The following is an 18,162-nucleotide window of genomic DNA, read 5'->3' as shown; positions in this document are numbered from 1 at the left end:
GGTCCACCGTGACATGCTTCAAATATCATCAAGAAGACCACAAGTCCTTCCAATGCAAACAAGTAAAGAAGGAGATTAAGGAGAAGAAAAAAATAATAAATCTTTCTAATAAGACCTCCAACTTCCACACCAAACTCAACTACAAGAACAAGATCAAGAACAACTACCACAAACTCAAAGAAAGGGAAAATAATAAGGTGGTTGCACATATAATTAGGAGAAAAAAAATTGGAGATGGAACTAACTCATTTGGGTGTCCAAAGAAAATATCACCAACATGAATGGGCCATATCGTTTTGGATTTCAAAAAAGACTTAAAGCCCTAAGCGGCTATGAGGATTTGTAGACTTAGCTTACAAAATGAAATGAATGTGCTTTGATAAAAATCATGATCATCATATAACCAAATCCCCATCCAAAAGTAATAAGGTAATGGTAGCTAGACTTTTGTTCGTATTTTTTGAACTATTATCTTGTCTAGAATTGCATGTACATATTTTAATTTATTGCAATGCCTAATATAGATTTTTATATGATAGGTTGCCTGTGTTTATCTCTAACTCATGAGCAATATATATGGTTTATTAGTTTTATATCTCTTACATGTCACTAGTTTCACAATTAGTATCATTTATATTCCATGAACCAATTTATAGGGTATATTTCTTATTATTATTAATAACAAATGCATATATCTCGTAAGTATTTAAAACTTGTATGCACACATTTAGAGCTTGTTGACCCTCCGACTTGGTGTGGAGCGACGACAAGACACATGTACGGGAACGCAGAAACTCTTACCTTGGTGGCTCAAGCTCCGAAGTGATTACAACGGCAAGTGACCAGAAGATAGGTTAGTAGTGATACCTTATGTGCTTGAGACCTTATTTTGACGACTTAGTAACTCAAAAACTGTTATCGAATGAGACTTGGTGACCGGGAACATATCCTTTGTGAAGCTTCAACGTGAAATAGAGATGACATTCATACTATCGATACCATATGATAAAAATCTCTTATGCCAAATTTATCTCTTTACCCTATTTATGTTTCCGTATTTATATACTTGTAATTTACCTTACTATAGTATGTTGCAATCCTTTTGAACGGTAAAGTAGACACACTACATAAACTTAAAGTATATTTAAATATAAATTGAGATAAATTTATCTTATAAAATTTTTGAAATCAATTTATTTAAAGTTTCTAAGTATCTTAATTCACTCCCTTTGGCTGCCATGTTTCTCCCACCCTGTTCATGATGAACTCATAGTACAAACTCATAAGTAAAGAGAGTCTATTTTTAAGTGTTATTAAAGCATTAATTATACAAGCTGCTCAACCTAAGCTCTCACTCTTAAACACTCGCCTCAAGTGAAGTCCATGAGCTGATGCGGTGAGCCATGCTGAGCAGTCAGCATCCTGATGTCACCACCTCGGACAGAATCACAGGTGTACCCCCAACTCAAGAAGGCCCATGGCCATGAGAGAGGAGGGAGGACACGTGGGGCATGTGGGCCACACCCAGCAGACTTGCATGCCGATGTGTGATGAGCAGGGAACCTGACCCAGCCGCTGCTGCTGACCCAAAGCCGTTTTCGATTCAGACGCATTTGTGGGTCAAAGTTTGCCACACCCTCCGGGCCCCACAAACCTGCTGAGATCTTCTGCGGCTGGTATGATAAGAACAATCATTCATCTGAGTTTGGCATCTCGGTATTCCATATTTCCATGGCCAAGCAGGTTTGAGACTAACCAACCTTATTGCGGCAAAGTAAGTAAGCAATCAATCACACATCTGTACAGTTCTTACTCAGCCGCACAGAATCCAGTCTCACTGATAGCCTGCATACAGTTTTCAATCAATAATTACAGTTTTTACTTACCCACAATAGCCTGTATAGGAGTAGAGTACTATACGACTGCATACTACGTATACTACTTAGTACTCCTGGCCGTAGGAAGGTTATCAACAATAATTAACAAATGCATCACAGAATTTCATTCCATTTAACTGACAAAGAGGAGGGAGGAGCTCACAGCGAAGTTTCCTCACGGGCAGCCAAGGGTTTCTGTGGAGCCTGGTTGGTGCCAGTCATGAGTGCTGAGCGTTTTAAAGTTTGTGCCCGTCCAGAAAGATGGTTTTGGATCCTTCCTAGTTCCTCCTAGTTTTACTAACTCCTTCAGAGTGACATTGGTATTTGCCGGTAATTCGGTATTTGCAGCTGCTTAACATTGGCAAGGAAAGGAAAAAGACACATTGTGCACAATGGTTTACCATAACATTACACAGACATGTATACTCTTCTTTTGCCAAGAATAAAACCATAGACACGAAAAAAACCATAGACAACATGCCTTTAAGTAAAATACACTAGTACCGTTTTTCAAGGCTGCCAGTAACAACATACCTTCAAGTCCAATGGACGCATCATATCTCGGCCTATCCCAATAGCTCACTTGTGAAAAGGCATTAGCATTACACACGAGGGATCAAAAGGAGGAGCTGTACTCAACAGGAGGAATTCCTGGACCCTATCACTGTTATCTTTGCTCTAGGGCTCACAAGTCACAATACTACAAAACCAGGTTGGGAGCCTCTCTACATTCTACTCCTACCGCAAACCACAGATTAAAGGCCTCATGAGCAGAATATAATAGGGATTAAACAAATGAATGAATGGGATAAGCAGCAGGTGAATGGGAAAGCACTAATGATTCCTTTCCAATCTCATCATCCCATCCCTATCTATCTTAATACTACCACTGTTCACCATTTATCACAGGGAATAATTGTCCCCCTTCCACGGTTCCACCCCATATAAATCCTCTCATCATGGCCTTGCCCTCCCCTCTCACCATAGCTCACAAGCCGCACACGCAGCAATAGCCAGCACTTGTTCTTCTTCTTGTTGTCGTTCTTGGAGGAGGGTCTCACAAGCCAAGCAAAAGAAGAGATGGAGCTGGACGAGCAGGCCTTCTTGGAGGAGATCCTCTCCCTGAGGAGGGACGCGTGGGAGTGCAATGCCATGGGGGACTTCTTCTCCTCGCCCTGCACCGCCGCCATGGACTGCTCCTTCCAAGAACGCCACCAGCCGCCACCAACTGTGAGCGTCCTCCCCACATTCACAGCTTCCTACGAGCAGCCGCAGCCGGCGGCGCACGGGTTCGACTACCTCAGCGAGGTCTACGGCGCCGCCGCGTTCGGCGACCCCAATGCCAGCGACTATGGCAGCGAGATGGGGTTTCTTGATATCATCGAGCCCAAGGCGCCTCTGGTGGAGGGCGGTGGCCTTGGGGTCTGCAAGGTGGAGCCCGGGCTGGCGGAGAGCGGCGGGGCGTTCAGCGCCGGCGCTGCGCCACCGGCCCCGGCGTCGAAGAAGAAGAGGGTGGAGGGCATGCCGTCCAAGAACCTGATGGCCGAGCGCCGCCGCCGCAAGCGCCTCAACGACCGCCTATCTATGCTTCGGTCCGTCGTGCCCAAGATCAGCAAGGTAAGAAACCCAAGGAAATTAAAATCTCTCCTTTTTTAAGGACTTGTCCAAGAAGACCAATTGTTTGCAGCAAGAACAAACAATCTAAGCACAACAACAGAGCGTTTAGTTGATGAAATGTGCCTTCTTGGTTGTGGTGATTAGATGGACCGGACATCGATTCTTGGCGACACGATCGACTACATGAAGGAGCTACTGGAGAGGATCAAGCTGCTGCAGGAGGAGATCGACGAGCAGCAGGAGACGCCGGGCGTGCTCAGCGTGTTCCGGGAGCTCAACCCCAACGAGATGGTCACCAAGAACACCCCCAAGGTAAAGCCATTTGCTAAAGTAATCTGGTGTATTGGGTGAATGCTGAGAATGTGAGACTGAGATGCAGTTGTTTGGTGCACTGCAGTTCGACGTGGAGAGGAAGGAGGGCGGCGAGACCCGGGTGGAGATCTACTGCGCGGCGAAGCCTGGGCTGCTGCTGTCGACGGTGAGCACGCTCGACACGCTGGGGCTCGACATCCAGCAGGCCGTCGTCAGCTGCTTCAACGACTTCGGCATGCACGCCTCCTGCTCCGAGGTAGGAGTGTTGTCTTCCTTTCTCTGTGCCTACCCTTCCATTCGTTCACCATGCTCGTTTCTTGAGCTGCAAATTTGAGGCACAAAGCCTGATAATTTTGGGTGCGCAGATGCAGAGGGAAAGGATCAGCGCGGACATGATAAAGCAGGAGCTGTTGAAGAACGCCGGCTATGGCGGAGGCTGCTTGTAGAGAGAACTAGAGGAGGAAGAAGAAGAGAGCAGCAATAAATTAAGCAGTAGTGGTGGTAGCAGTAGCAGTAGCAGCAGTCAGTAGAGCAGGCAGGCAGGATTGAAAAGGCAGAGGCAGATTTGGGAGGCCCTTTTGCAATCGATCTCCCCATGATAACCCATGTTATGTAGTACTGTATCACGCTGTGATGAATCTTCTCCTATTAGCAAAAAGGGTAGCTTGCTGCCTTTTTAATGATTGATCAGTTCTGCTTTTCGCAGTTTTTTTAATGAGGAGTTCCTCAGCTCTGTTCATGGTTTGTATCAAAGAAACGTGTTAAAATGTTTAGTTCAGTTTCTGATTTGGCCCTATTTCCACTGCAATGGGCACAGCACTAGAGGCTCACCACAAGTCTGTGATCTAGTCCTGTTTTGGAGTGCCAATGGACACTGCTGGAGGTCATGTACAGCCACTGGAGGCTCACCACAAACCTTAAAATGTTTAGTTCAGTTTCTGATTTGGCCCTATTTCCACTGCAATGGGCACAGCACTAGAGGTTCACCACAAGTCTGTGATCTAGTCCTGTTTTGGAGTGCCAATGGACACTGCTGGAGATCATGTACAGCCACTGGAGGCTCACCACAAACCTTAAAATGTTTAGTTCAGTTTCTGATTTGGCCCTATTTCCACTGCAATGGGCACATCACTAGAGGCGCACCACAAGTCTGTGATCTAGTCCTGTTTTGGAGTGCCAATGGATACTGCTGGAGGTCATGTACAGCCACTAGAGGCTCACCACAAACCTCTGCTTCGCTCCTTTTGCTGTCCGGCCGCCTAATAAATCAACACAAGTGAGGAAAGGGAACCCAACCCCCCAAGCTCGCTCCATCCATCTTTACCGATCACTATCACAAGACACTGATGTGGGCACGGATTGGGACTTGCACAGGGAGAGGCTTAAAACTTTGTTTCTTCTCTCCCTCCACTGATGTGGGCCACTTTCTTTCTTGCATGAATTCCTTTTTCTAAGATGAGGGAAAGATTTCACCACCTATTATCTCCTGGCGTCCTGCTCTGCACAGGAAGAGAGGTTGGCGTCCTCGGAAATGACGTTAAGATGGCAAGGCCAGGTTTGCAATGAGGTCGAAATTTAATGGGATTGAGAAAGAAAGATGAGAATGCCAAGTTTGCAGTTAACTAAGCTGAGGCTCAGAAATCGGATGGGATGCACTCACAGACGTTACTGCTCATCTTGAGGACGCTGTGACTCGAATGTCCAGGCGACAACCAGCGCTCTCGGCACGGCGTCGCGAGGTTGCCGGCGAGACGACATGGTCCTCTCCTCCGCACTGCACGGTTCCCGCGCGATGCGGGCGCTCCGTCGGATCGGATGGGTGTGCCGAGTGGGGTCGGTGCCAGATGCGTCTGCTGTTCCTTGTGTTCGTGCAATCATGAGCGTGGCTGCCAGGTCTCGCCCCGCTGCACTCTTTCTTTCATGGTGATCTCCTGCGGTCGCGGCAACGCCATGATCACCCGTCACCTCACCACCGGGGCATGGCTGCCCATCAGCAGGCAGGGGCTCCTCTTCTTTCTCTCCACTGCGTGTCCGGGGCAACACCCGTACGCTAAGGTTACGTTCGAGTCTTGGCCCACACCCCACAGACAGACAGACAGACCGACAGACAGAGGACCTTTCGTGTGCAGGAGTCAGTCAGCCATCCAGTTCAGCTCATCCACATGCTTCTTTTGCATCTACTCCAGAGTTGAGGTTCCTTTGTTGGGCTTTGGTAGATCATGTGCTTCTCGGCGTTTTCGGTCGTCGCCTCCTGCACCTTCTGCAGATCTCCGGCGACCAACGCAGAGACGGAGCGGACCAAGAACTTAAGAAATACGCTAGCTACCTAGTACCCAGTTGAGTCAGGCTAATTAAGTGGGCTAATCCTGTTCCATAACTATGAAAAGTAGGTCGAACGATGAGGATACATCTTCCTTAATAAAGCCCAGATTAACTGGACCAGCTTTATGACGCCACACGTCACGGACCTTGACACATATGCTAATATAAGATTTCATACTACTACGTGGATAGCCTAAGAGGGCTGGGCTGGAGTAAGTTATGTATGAAGCATTAATAGGTAGATCAGCGATAAGGCAGATATAGGGCTACCGGCTATGAACAAAACGCCACTTTCCGCCTAACGTTTCTGCCTGCCTCTTGCAAGTCATCATACATAAAATACATAGCTAGGGGAAGGAAGGACCTGTCAGGACCAAGGCATCCACCAGATGTACATTTTACCAAGGTTGCCGAGGGAGACCGCTTCCGCGATCCGGCGGCGTGCTTGCCCTTCCACGGAGAGCGGCAGGGAAGGGCTGGCCTTAACACCCACGACAACTCCCTGGAGCCTTCCTTTGATGTTAGTAATAGCCCTCTGGATGATTGGTAACAAGAGAGATATCAGAATATCGACATGTCAAAGACACACCCAACTCTTGGTGCAGATTCATACCTGTGCGTGTGGGTTTTGGACTTCGCCTCCACTAGATTTGTGAGATTTGGTCCACTCTACTAGTGGATCATGGATAAAGGTCTCAAGAACAGTCATGAGGGTCTCCTTGTGAGTTCTGAGAACCGATAGAGTAATTTCAGACCTTAAGAAATACGCCTTCATATCCAGTGATGCCCAAGCCATCAATCATGTTCTACAGTTACAGGTTTAGCAAAACCATGTTATAGGTTAAATATCTGCAAAGCTTGAAATTCATGACAAGAAACTAGGAGACAGGCTCTCACTACTTACCTGCGTAAGCCTAAATGGCACCACCTCAGGCTTGTCAAGGAGCAAGCCCCTATCGAATAAGCAGCTAAAATCCACATGAACACAGTCCCCAGTCGTCAAATCTAAAAGGATGTTTTCACCGTGTCTGTCACCAAGCCCAACAATGTGCCCGACCATCGACCACACAGCAGTGGTATGCGCATATGCCACTCTAGCACGAAACCATGCAGCTGGTTCAGAGAATGTTGTCGAGAACCATTTGTGGAAAACTGGGGGAAACATTGGAAGGATTTTAGTCTTCAGCATCTCATCGTCAGGCATTTTACCATGGTATACATCATATATCTTCTTGATTTGTGGATTTGTTTTCAACCTATCAAACTTCCCACAAGTAGTGTAGATGTCCTGAAGGATATGCCGAAGACCACGAGTATTGGGTACCCATTCTACCATTCCACAATCTTCTGTAAGTGGTACTACTGCAAAGGTTCTGATATAAAGCTTATTACATCCAAATCAGCAATATCTTCACCAACGATGAGAGCAGTAATATCCTCCCTTCTGGCATTGAATAATTTGCAAAACTCAGAAGCTACCTTGTACCTCACATTTAAGCTCTCACGATTAAGACCACCAACTAGCTTCAGATGATCTTGCAACTAGCTTCACATTTAAGCTACCATGTATCCTTCAGATGATCTTGCAACTAGCTTCACATTTAAGCTACCATGTATCCTTCGGATGATCTTGCAACTAGCTTCACATTTAAGCTACCATGTATCCTTCGGATGATCTTGCAACAAGCTTCACATTTAAGCTACCATGTATCCTTCACATGATCTTGCAGCGTCATTAGCCCTCTAGCTTCCCTGTATTACCTTGTTTATTTCTGATAAAGATGGTAAGCTAGGCAACAGCGGAAGTTCCCGTATATGTTGCTTCAGTAAGCTATTGTTTTTCACAATAAGTTCTTCTAGGATTTCAACAATTTTTCTCAAGTGCACAGAAGGGCATCCTCTGCACCTTTCCAAAGATGGAATGAAAGCAGCTACAACTTGACACATAACATACTTGATACTATTAGGCGATACCTCTTCCAATTGCCATACTTCTCAGGTTGTTTTCTTTAAGTGCAACTAATTCTGAATTCTCTCCCCAATCCCCATGTGGAAAACATGGGGAAAGATGGTACATTTAATTATTAGAAAGGCATTTATTTAGCATGGGCAAAATAGGAACAAAAGGAGAAAAGTGTCTCGAGGTTGTGGAATGACACATATTTGAAGAAGAGTTGAAAAAGGTTAAAACAACTTATATGGATGGAGTATTAAGGATTTTCGCATTAGGTAGAGGGAGGCAGTGTGTCACATTGCGGTTTCCATTGATCTCAAACCCCGCCAGAATTATAAGAACAGCTGCCTCTGGATTTAATTTAAATTCAAATTTCGTGTCCGACGATCGAATACAGCATCGCCTATTTTGAATACAGAATAACGCAGGTAGCTTTCTATTCTGGTAAATTAATACACAGGTAGCCAGCTGCACTAGTGAGCAGTGACCATTTGCACCTTTGGCCTAAACCACACCCACACACATTATCAGCTTAACCCATCCCACATTCCCACGTCTGGATGGGAAACGAGTATCAAGTGGACAATAGGCAACGCCGCTGCATAGCAAATGAAGTACATTTGTCTACAGTTTAGCAAAAGTATACAACCAAGCGAGAAATGTCAACACGTGGTCGCGATCACAGCACAGATATACCGCCACCGCTACTATGGTACTAATAGATGCCATCACAATCAAATCGCGCAAGCAAGGATCCAAGAAACCTTTAGCGTGAGGAGCGGTTGGGCTAGGGTTTTGAGGAGGAAGAGGGGTGGGGGGGGGGGGGGGACGAGACACTACCGGAAATAGGGCTCAGCGAGGGAGGGGAGGATGCCGCCGATGATGCTGATGACGTCGGCGGCGCGGCCTTGGTAGAACACCCCCGGAAACTTGAGCGCAGTGTATGCGACCAGCCTCAGCACCGCGGTGACTTCCCTGAGTTCCATCTCGGTGGCTGCAACTCGCGCGCGCGACCACGGCATCGGTCAGCTCAATCACCCAATCCGCGAAAGATGGATGGAAAAAACCATAGGGAGGGACGGGGTCACCGTTGGGGGAGGGGACGACGTAGTCGCGGAGGAGGTTGGGGAGGACCTCGCGGGGCTTGACCTCGAGATGCGCGGAGGCGGAGGCGGTGGAGGAGGATGCGGCGATGAGCTCGCGGAGCTCGTTGATGAGGGTGAAGCGGCTGGCCATGGCCGCCGCCGCCGCTCCTTTTCCCTCCTCAATTTGCGGTTGGGCCCAAATTGAAATGCAGGTGGAGCAAATTGGAACTGCTTGGCCCATACCACTAACCCGTCTACTTTGTCTGACTGCCATGTGGGCCTCCATCCTCCTCCCACCAGAGCTCACGCGGAGTCAGATCCAGGCGCCCTGCCCACCACACACACCCGAGGCGGCGGAGGCGACGGGGCGGTCGGCGGCGATGGGCGGCGGCGCGCACGGAGGCACCACCTACAAGGGGTACACCATCCCACACAACAAGCGCTGGCACACCGTCGCCGGCAAGGGCCTCTGCGCCGTCATGTGGTACGCACGCCACGCGCGCACTTCCCCCTTTCCTCTCTCGCTCTCCAACCCCGATCCATCGGACCGTCAAATCTGGTAGCTTTACTCCGATTCAACGCCCGCCTGAACGATGCCTCCCTGCTTTGCTAAAATGGAACGCCACGGCGGGATTCGTCCTCGCGGCGGGCCTTCTGGTAGGTACATCAGCTTAGATTGCGAACGAATTTTATGGATTGTTCGTGCGCAAATTGCCAGGAGCTTTAGATGGGGAAGGGTTCAAGGCGTTTCTTCTGTTCCGATTTCGGAATCTGGAAATGGACCTGGAGATTGCCTTTTATCCGACTTCGGTGCTTTCAAGGGAACTTTGTAACCTCCTTCACTGGTTCTATCTCTGTGCTCTTCTTACCGGAGTTTGGGAACGAGATCCAACTGTTGTTCTACCTTCACATCAAACAAGAACGATTCGAGGCAATTCAATGTTATACAACCTTATTCGGTTCCATGTTCAGGATTACGTCTACAATTTTGAAATCTAATTTCTTAGCATACGAGCAGTTGACTTTGAAAAGGCTACCGCAATTGACATTTATGGATCTCAACCACCTTTGCATCTTCATTGAACAGAATTATCAGAAACCAAAAAAGAAAAAGCTCTGAAATTTTAGTTCTACTACTTAACCCGTCACCTGTCACAGTCACTCGGACTCACCAACTCTTTGCGGATACTATAGCTTGATCATGCGAGCATAGATGCATTAGACAGCAAAATCTTAAAGTTGACTTTCTTTTGAAGCTAGAGCTCGACATCCTTGATCGTGTATCTGTTCTGAAATTTTAAGAGTACCGAAGTATGGTGATTTGTTTCAGATATGTTCAGAGTTTAGACCCCAAACATTCTAATAGCGTGACTGTCATATTTTCACAAGCATAACCAATTGTGCTGTCTATAGGTTTTGGATTTTCTACAGGGCTAAGCAGGACGGTGCTGTGCTCTTGGTAATATTCTATATTGTCTAATTCAACTCTACATTTTATCTTGGTTTACTCGAATACAAGTTAAATAAGTGTAATGTTTTCAGGGTTTGCGTCATCCTTGGGACGGGCATGATGATCACTCTCATGGTCATGGACATGAGCATGAGGTATTAGCATCTGACCCCTTGTCTTCACTTAGCATTATAAAATACATGCTTTAGCTCGCTTTGTTAATGATATGAAAAGGTTGCTGCTGCTTGACTCCTGTGCCTATTAGCATGTTACATTTAATGGTTTTTATTAATTCTGCCATCGGTTTCCTTTCACTTTTTATGTGTTGTAATTTCGAGGATTTGAGGACCCACTAGGAAGAAATTTTGCTTAACTGCCAAAATGTCGGTTGCTGCATATCTCACTATATTGTAATATCACGCGCTGAGTGTTGCATAATCATTTTAATGCCATCATTATAAGGTCCTTCAATTGGTAAGGTTATTAGTTCACGAACTATTGTGTGCTTCACTTAGAGGTACCGACAACTTGATATTTCCTCTTGTAAACTAGTTGATTGCCTTCATTCTTCATTCTCAAAACACGCTCATTTTTCCTTTTGAAATGTGCCTGTAATGCATCGATGATCTTCCAGGTGGGAATGGGACTGATAACTCCCAGATATTTTCAGGTGCCTTTTATTTGTTGTGATTTCTTATATCGTGCATGTTTGATAATTTGTAGCAGTAAATTGATGTGTACTGTTCTGACTGTGATAATTAAACCCAAGGTAGGGGTTATTCGCTTTCAGTGGGTCTACTGTACTGTACTGTCCTGATAAAAGAAAGGGAAAACAGAAAGCCCTTTGCTTCACCCGTGCACCGTGAATTTATTGATTTCCGATTATTTTGTGCAGGCATCATCGTCGTCGTCACCATCTCATTAAGTTCACTTCTCCATGCGTCTGAGGTCGACTCACTGCTTCGCATGTGCCAGCTAAAGTCGCAGTTAATAAAGTACGCTACCATGTATGGGATTCATGCTGTTTGCAACTTGTTTAGCGCAAACTGGTTTTGTGATGATTGTGCTCATGTATTTGATTTGAAGCTCAGTGCAAATGTTGTGAGAAACGATTTGTGTATGTTGCTGTTTGTTTGCTTGTGGCCATAAGGAAATATCAGCAGACACACATTCTGTCTCCCCTTAATCTGTATTTCATTCCGTGGGCATTTGGAAAGAGTTTGTTCCTTTTTTTTTTTTTGAATTGACACTGGGCGACCCTTGATCATGCAAAGCCCGGCCTTGTAACCCCTTCGGCATTCCAAGGCATTTAGCTTCATTGTTTTAGGATGACATGGAGTGGGCTGAAACGTTACATTTGCTGACCGGTACGGCAGGTGATGTCCATTTCTGGTCCCTTGTTGCAGCTGATGGATGTAGCCGTTAAGATCACTTGCGTCGCATCAGATTTCGGAGCATATAGAAGAATGAGTCGGCTGCCAATTCATCGAGTTCCTCCCACGTGGCTGCCTAATTAATACTTAAGACATCTAGCTGTCTAATTAATATTTGAACATTGAGAGTCCACAACTCCACGTGAGCTTTAGCTGGCACATTACGCGTAAATTTGTACGAGCGGCAAGGTAGTAATGGTTTTGTGAGTTGGTTGAGAGAGTCGTTTCTTCCTGTTTACTAGAGTAGTCGTGTAGTCGTCGCGGTAGTATATATTTTGGAATTGAAAGAATTTAAGGGCAAGTTGATCGACGGAGGAACCTGCTGCAGTTACAGTTGCAGTTGCACGCACATCCATCCATCCATCCAGAGATGCATCCACTTGGTCATCGACTGACTGACTGCTCGACGATCGAACTGCTGCCGTCGAGGTCGAGGCCAGCTGTGCCTCCGCCTGCAGATCGAACAAGTGGCCGTTGGCCTCCGGCAAGAGACGCAGGCAGGACTCTTGCTTGTCACGAGGGAGCAAGCTAGCTAGCTAGGAGGCTCTGCTCGATCGCTGGCAAACCGTGTCCGTGTGCATCACTAGCTATGATCGATCGAGTAGCCAACGAGCCATCAGATTCAGATGCATGGTTGGTTGGTGTGCGCATGCAGCGGCGAATCTGGAACCGGCCGGCCGGCGCTTGTCCTCGATCGATCACCGGCTGTGGTCCCCCCCTGCTGCAACTGCAACTGAGCGACCTCCAACGACGAACGTACGACTTGAGTACAAGTACATATACCAGACGGTACTCTCTGCTGCCCTCGATCTGCTTGTTGGTTACTTCAATTCGATTGTGCATGCAGGTGCAGCGTTCTCCAGCTAGCTAGCTCATAGCTTGGGTTAGTTACACATGGACATGCATGGACCGCTGGGGACGACGACGACAACCCGCACGAAGGGCTGCGGGGACCGGGGAATCTCTGCTACTAGCAAACAAATTAATCAGACCTTCACCTTCACGCTGTTCCAAGCTGGCTGGCCGGCCCGGCCGGGAGATCCAAGGTCTGTTTGCTTAGGTGAATATCTTTAATCAGCTCATGGGATTTAAAATTCCCGTGTTTGGTTGCCTGCACTGTCTCTGGAGTGTAGCTCCAAGCTCTGCACTGGGTGCTGCACTTCTCTCCTGGCTATGACGATATACTGCCGCCGCAAGGCACGTGCACGCATGCATGCGAACGTAACGGCGCGTGCGAGCAGAGAAAGAGAGACGCCAACCGCCGGCCTGAGCAGGAAATGCAAGACGAAACGCGAGCGAAGCATCTGGCCACCCGCCGATCGAGAAGCTCCCAACCTCCCCTGGCCTTGCGGATCCTGTCCCTCTCAGCCTCCTCGAACCTCACCACCCATCCATTATACTCCATTGTTAACTCGATCGATCTTAGCTTACTACTGCTAATGAGCCATCGATGATGAGATCACTAACCAACCCACTCGTGCGCACTTACACATCACCAGATCTCCATGACTTGTAGTATTATATATCGTGTGACAGATGTAGGAGCTGTCTGTCTGGCTCTAACGTACGTTTACAGACATATATAGCGCCATCCGATCTGGCAGCCTAGAGATGTGTTCTCTTCTTTTCTGTTCTGGACACGTAAGCCTCACTATACTCCCTCTCTGTTGCCAAGGCCAATCCAATAATATACCATGCCCATGCAGTCACGCGCGCGCCTCGCGGATCATGTCGCCATGGCTCCCCTGCACCTGACATCGTCAGTGGCCTCAGGAATCAGGATAGCTTTCCTGCTCCTTCACAAACGCTAAAGGTCAAATAAATATTATATATATTATACTAGGTTGATTCGCACGCCATATTTTTTTCACAGAGCATGATAAAAACGACTTAAAAAATTGGGTTCAACAATTTTAGATATTTTAATATTTATTTATAAATTTATCAATATTTAATACATTCACTTAATTATAGGAAAAACAGTAGTACTTTTATACATACATATAAATTTAACATGCAGATGAAAGTAATAAGAACCTAACAAAATGTGTTTCATATTTTTTGAGTTTTAGATATTTTTCTTTGTATTTTAGATTATTTTAGCCGATTTATCAATATAACTAATATTTCTTTAGATATTTTTTCTATAATTTCCCAAAAATGAAAATCGTATGTATGTGTATATATACACATATATATGCATATTTGTACCTACATGTATAAATAAACGGGACCCACTGCTACAGTAGTTACAAGAAACCGACCCTAGATGCCCTGATTCTATGACCTTTAATATATGTTATAGACTAATACTAGCTAAGCTGCTACACTACTTCCTAGATGATTGCCTGGTGTCTCTTCTGTGGGGAAAAAAACTCTACCCCTAATCATGAATGCTCTTATTAGTATTAGTAACTTCTTTCAGAATAGCTTAATTATTATTATTTTTTTGAAGATGATGCATGGAATAATGTAGGTGCCGATGTTATGACTCTAGATTATAATGGGGGTAAACATCTACCAAAAGGATAGCCAGATGATATTAGTTACTAGGAATGAGAGAGTAAACTATAGATGAAAGAGACTTAGAATATTAAGAAAGACTTAGATTAATTCTTCTTGTTTGGTCCTAATACACAACTATGATCAACTAACAGAGTTCTAATCTTAATCCAACTAACTATTAAACCGAATCTAACTCTAATTTATCTCCTTCCTGATACCTTGACCGAATCCAAATCTTTACAATCTAAACTAATTTATTTCCTAACTTATCAGCTAAACTCTAATTTATTTCTTCCTAATTTATCCAAACCGAATATCTCCTATACCTGAACTCAATCTGTCATAGTTGCTTCCTTCCTTTCTTGTGCGCCCTTTCCTTTTTGCCGCTCATAACATCTCTTCCTTCCTTCGAATACAGCTCGTCCTCGAGCTATAGGGTGGCGGCCATTGTTGCAATCCTAACAATCCCCACATCGATAGAAGGTGTATCCCACGCCGTTGCCCATGTGGATGCCAGCAGCAAGGCTGTTGTTGGTGTGGCGGTAGCGTGGTGGTCTTTGATGAAGTTAGGAGCACGGCTAGCTTGGTTGCAGACTTTAGCTTGTTGTTGTTGTCATTAGAACATCTCATCGAAGAGATGGTGACTGGCTTGGTGTTGAGGGTGATGTTCGTGCTTGAAGCAAAGCAACAGCATGCACGTTATGGTCAACGACGGTGATAACCACTAGTGGCGATGTGGTAGCAGTGTTTGCGTCACCGTTGCCACCAATTAGGCATATCATTAAACACCTGGCGTGAAGGTATGTGCCGACGATGGTCTCCATGCTCGACGCAGTTGTAGCAGAGGTGTCATACATGATCGGCATGCCTTCCATGCCCGTGAACTTTTCGAGTGTCGTCATGTGTTCCATGAGGCTTGTTACTGCACACGTGAGATCTGATAGCTCATTCTTGATGTTGTCGGAGCCATTCTGAAATTCCTTGCACAAAAGATGTTCTTGAGCAACGAGTAGTGCCTTGAATTGCTCATGTTCAGCGTCTGAAGCCATGGTCTCTGATACCAATTTGTTATGATTCTAGATCATAACGGGGTAAACATTTGCTGGGAGGATAGATGGACGACATCAGGTGCTAGGGATGAGAGAGACTTAGAATATTATGAAAGACTAGATTAATTCTTCATACTTGATTCTAATACATAGCTATGACCATCTATATATAGCCAGCCGACTAACAGAGTCACAATCCTAATCCAACTAACTATTAAACCGAATCCAACTCTAATTTATCTCCTTCGTAATACCTAGACCGAATCCAACTCTTTTTAATCTAAACTAATTTATTTCCTAGCTTATCTCAGCTAAACTCTAATTTATTTCTTCCTAATTTATCCAAACCCAATATCTCCTATATCTGAACTCAATCTGTCGTTCCTGCTCCCTTCCTTCCTTGCGTGCCCTTTCTTTTTGCCGCACATAACAGCCGATTGCCGAAAACTACATTCTAGTTCTTCCAAAGCTCTTACTACAGTAGCTGTGTGAAAAATTTATCGCCGAAAAAAAATTGATTAACCCGATAATCCTGTTTATCGGCGGGGCCCAGTAAATTTACTTATCGGTCAAAAATTTCGGTAATTTTTGAATTTGACATCTTTTGATTTCCGAATTCAACACGCGAGCAAGAAAACTTCGGCCCGCAGGCCGCCAGACCACCCCATTCAATCCTAATTCATTTATGTGTTATTTTTTAGTCAAATGATTTGGATGCAATTTATGTGATTTTCTAGATAAATTAAACCTTTTTTTCAAATTTTGTCCGAAATATTTTGTCCATCGCCGATAAAATTCCGATAAATCCGATAGTTCTGTTTATCGCTAACCTCCGATAAAAAATTTTATCGATAAATTTTTCCTTTTAGTTTTTAGGAATATGTTTATCCTTGGCTACTTAATTTGTTGTACGTACTGCCACCTAATCTCAATCAGGAGACGCATTATACCATTTTTCTTCAGAATTTCAGTGATCTCCAGCTAGCCCACAACTTAGATTTGAACGAAATGCAAGTGTTCAAGATAGGTTTTTAAATATCTCATAGTAGTGCACTCTGCTGTCACCTAATTAATCTCGATTGATCGATCGACCTGTGACCTGATTTTATTCAGACGATCTGAAATCAGAAAACATATACTACGTAGAAAACAGAGAACAGAAGCCAAGAATGATCCCCTCCACGGCACGGTGGCTACTGCCTGCACGCCACTTGTCTTTTGTCTGACAACTGCATGCTCCTGAAAAATCTCACGCATGTCACAACGCGAGATCGATCGAGCTCATTTTCAACTGCACGTTGGCTGGCAACCACACACACCACTCCACGCCGACGCGAGCTACCTGCTTGAGCTCGCCGTGCGTGCGCCTCTTCCTCTTTATAAACTAACCAGCTGGAGTGGAGCACGTACGCCGCCGCAGACACACACAACGACGAGCTAGCTAACACAAGCTTGTCTTGCAAACAAGTCATGGCGCCCGGCTTCGCGCGCTCCATCTCCTTCCCTCTGAGCCCGTCCAGGTCTTCCAAGCCTCGCATGGCGTCCGCCTACCACGCCCGCTCCGTCAGCCTCCCGTGCCGCTCCCACCCCATCCTCGCGCATCTCCACACCCACATCCGCGCCGTCCGCGCCTGGGCGCAGGACCCCACCTCCGTCGCCTCCGGCCTCGCGCACGTCGACGCGCTCCACGCCGCGCTCGGCGACCTCCTCGACCTCCCCGAGGCCCAGGCCGCGCTCTCCGGCGCCAGCAGCTGCGACCGCCTCCTCGAGGCCTTCCTCCGCCTCGCCGATGCGCACGGCAGCTTCCAGGAGACCGTCGTCGAGCTCAAGCAGGACGTCGCCGAGGCCCTGGCTTCCATCCGTCGCCGCGACGGCGTGCGCCTGGCCTCCGCGCTGAGGTCGCAGCGTAAGGCCGGCAAGGAGCTGGCCCGCCTCGCGGCCGCGGCCAGGGACGGAGCCAGCAGGCCCTCGCGCCTCAGATTCTGCGGCGGCAGCGCGGCGGAGGTCGAGGTGACCGGGCTGCTGGCCGAGTCTGCCGCGGCCACGGCGTCCGGCTCAGCTGCGCTGTTCAACATCGTGGCGGCCATGTCAGCGTCCGCCTCCGCGGCGGCGTGCTCGTGCAAGAGGTCGGCGGCGCTGATGTGCCTGATCAAGAAGGTGTCGGAGGAGGAGGAGGAGACGATGGCGTTGATGGAGAGGCTGGAAGAGCTGGAGGAGTGCATCAACGAGCTGGAGAGCGGCAGCGAGAAGGTGTTCAGGAGCCTCGTGCAGACCAGGGTTGCGCTGCTCAACATACACACCCACATCTTCTAGCTCTAGCTAGCCACCAATATAATCTCTCCAAGCAAACATCTTCAGTACTGAATTAGCAGTCAGAAAACAAAAACGAGTGTAACTGGAAGTCTGTAAATAGCTGAGGTTTAATTTTGTGCAGTTACGTTCGTGTAATTTCCGGCTGCGTACGTACGTCTGTCCGCGTTGTGAAATGTATGTTTTGACATGTAAAGATCGATCGATGTGCAACTATGCAAGGCTTATGTTTTTCACACTTCATCTCA

General features: G+C 46.6%; 3 protein-coding genes and 1 long non-coding RNA gene across 6 annotated transcripts; 3 read left to right on the top strand and 1 right to left on the bottom strand.

The window, feature by feature from the left end:
- Positions 1–1,257: 1,257 nt before the first annotated feature.
- On the bottom strand, positions 1,258–9,334 carry LOC133927428 (uncharacterized). Of its 3 annotated transcripts, none has more exons than XR_009911338.1 (5): positions 9,171–9,334; positions 7,033–9,076; positions 6,742–6,934; positions 6,493–6,663; positions 1,258–1,845 (listed from the first exon to the last, which is right to left on the bottom strand). It is a non-coding gene; the product is annotated as an uncharacterized LOC133927428 (long non-coding RNA). The 3 variants fall into 3 exon arrangements; XR_009911339.1 differs by lacking the exon at positions 1,258–1,845 and having other exon boundaries at positions 6,337–6,663; positions 7,033–7,900; positions 8,923–9,076; XR_009911337.1 differs by lacking the exon at positions 1,258–1,845 and having other exon boundaries at positions 6,337–6,663.
- LOC133927426 (transcription factor bHLH93-like) lies at positions 2,585–4,602 on the top strand. The gene is made up of 4 exons (XM_062373890.1): positions 2,585–3,494; positions 3,639–3,806; positions 3,892–4,062; positions 4,172–4,602. Exons 1-4 carry the CDS (start codon positions 2,958–2,960, stop codon positions 4,250–4,252), a joined length of 957 nt encoding a protein of 318 aa, XP_062229874.1. The 5' UTR covers positions 2,585–2,957; the 3' UTR covers positions 4,253–4,602.
- A 106-nt stretch (positions 9,335–9,440) lies between the features above and the next one.
- Positions 9,441–11,796, top strand: LOC133927427 (NADH dehydrogenase [ubiquinone] 1 beta subcomplex subunit 2-like). Its single transcript, XM_062373891.1, has 4 exons — positions 9,441–9,651; positions 10,581–10,626; positions 10,710–10,772; positions 11,513–11,796. Exons 1-4 carry the CDS (start codon positions 9,548–9,550, stop codon positions 11,540–11,542), a joined length of 243 nt encoding a protein of 80 aa, XP_062229875.1. The 5' UTR covers positions 9,441–9,547; the 3' UTR covers positions 11,543–11,796.
- Positions 11,797–16,929: 5,133 nt separating this feature from the next.
- Positions 16,930–18,162, top strand: LOC133926042 (uncharacterized). The gene has a single exon (XM_062371776.1). It carries the CDS (start codon positions 17,075–17,077, stop codon positions 17,915–17,917), a length of 843 nt encoding a protein of 280 aa, XP_062227760.1. The 5' UTR covers positions 16,930–17,074; the 3' UTR covers positions 17,918–18,162.

The sequence above is a fragment of the Phragmites australis genome, chromosome 8 (genome assembly GCF_958298935.1).
Source record: "Phragmites australis chromosome 8, lpPhrAust1.1, whole genome shotgun sequence".
NCBI classification, from domain to species: Eukaryota; Viridiplantae; Streptophyta; class Magnoliopsida; order Poales; family Poaceae; genus Phragmites; species Phragmites australis.
Note: the sequence above shows the minus strand (reverse complement) of the source record. Positions and strands in the feature narration are given on the sequence as shown.

Bases quoted from the DNA above. Each gene is read 5' to 3' on its own strand.
- LOC133927427 (XM_062373891.1), top strand. From the start codon at position 9,548: ATGGGCGGCGGCGCGCACGGAGGCACCACCTACAAGGGGTACACCATC. The intron at 9,652-10,580 runs GTACGCACGCCA...TGCTGTCTATAG, and splicing joins GGCCTCTGCGCCGTCATGTG to GTTTTGGATTTTCTACAGGG. The intron at 10,773-11,512 runs GTATTAGCATCT...TATTTTGTGCAG, and splicing joins GTCATGGACATGAGCATGAG to GCATCATCGTCGTCGTCACC.
- LOC133926042 (XM_062371776.1), top strand. From the start codon at position 17,075: ATGGCGCCCGGCTTCGCGCGCTCCATCTCCTTCCCTCTGAGCCCGTCC.
- LOC133927426 (XM_062373890.1), top strand. From the start codon at position 2,958: ATGGAGCTGGACGAGCAGGCCTTCTTGGAGGAGATCCTCTCCCTGAGG. The intron at 3,495-3,638 runs GTAAGAAACCCA...TGTGGTGATTAG, and splicing joins TCGTGCCCAAGATCAGCAAG to ATGGACCGGACATCGATTCT. The intron at 3,807-3,891 runs GTAAAGCCATTT...GGTGCACTGCAG, and splicing joins TCACCAAGAACACCCCCAAG to TTCGACGTGGAGAGGAAGGA.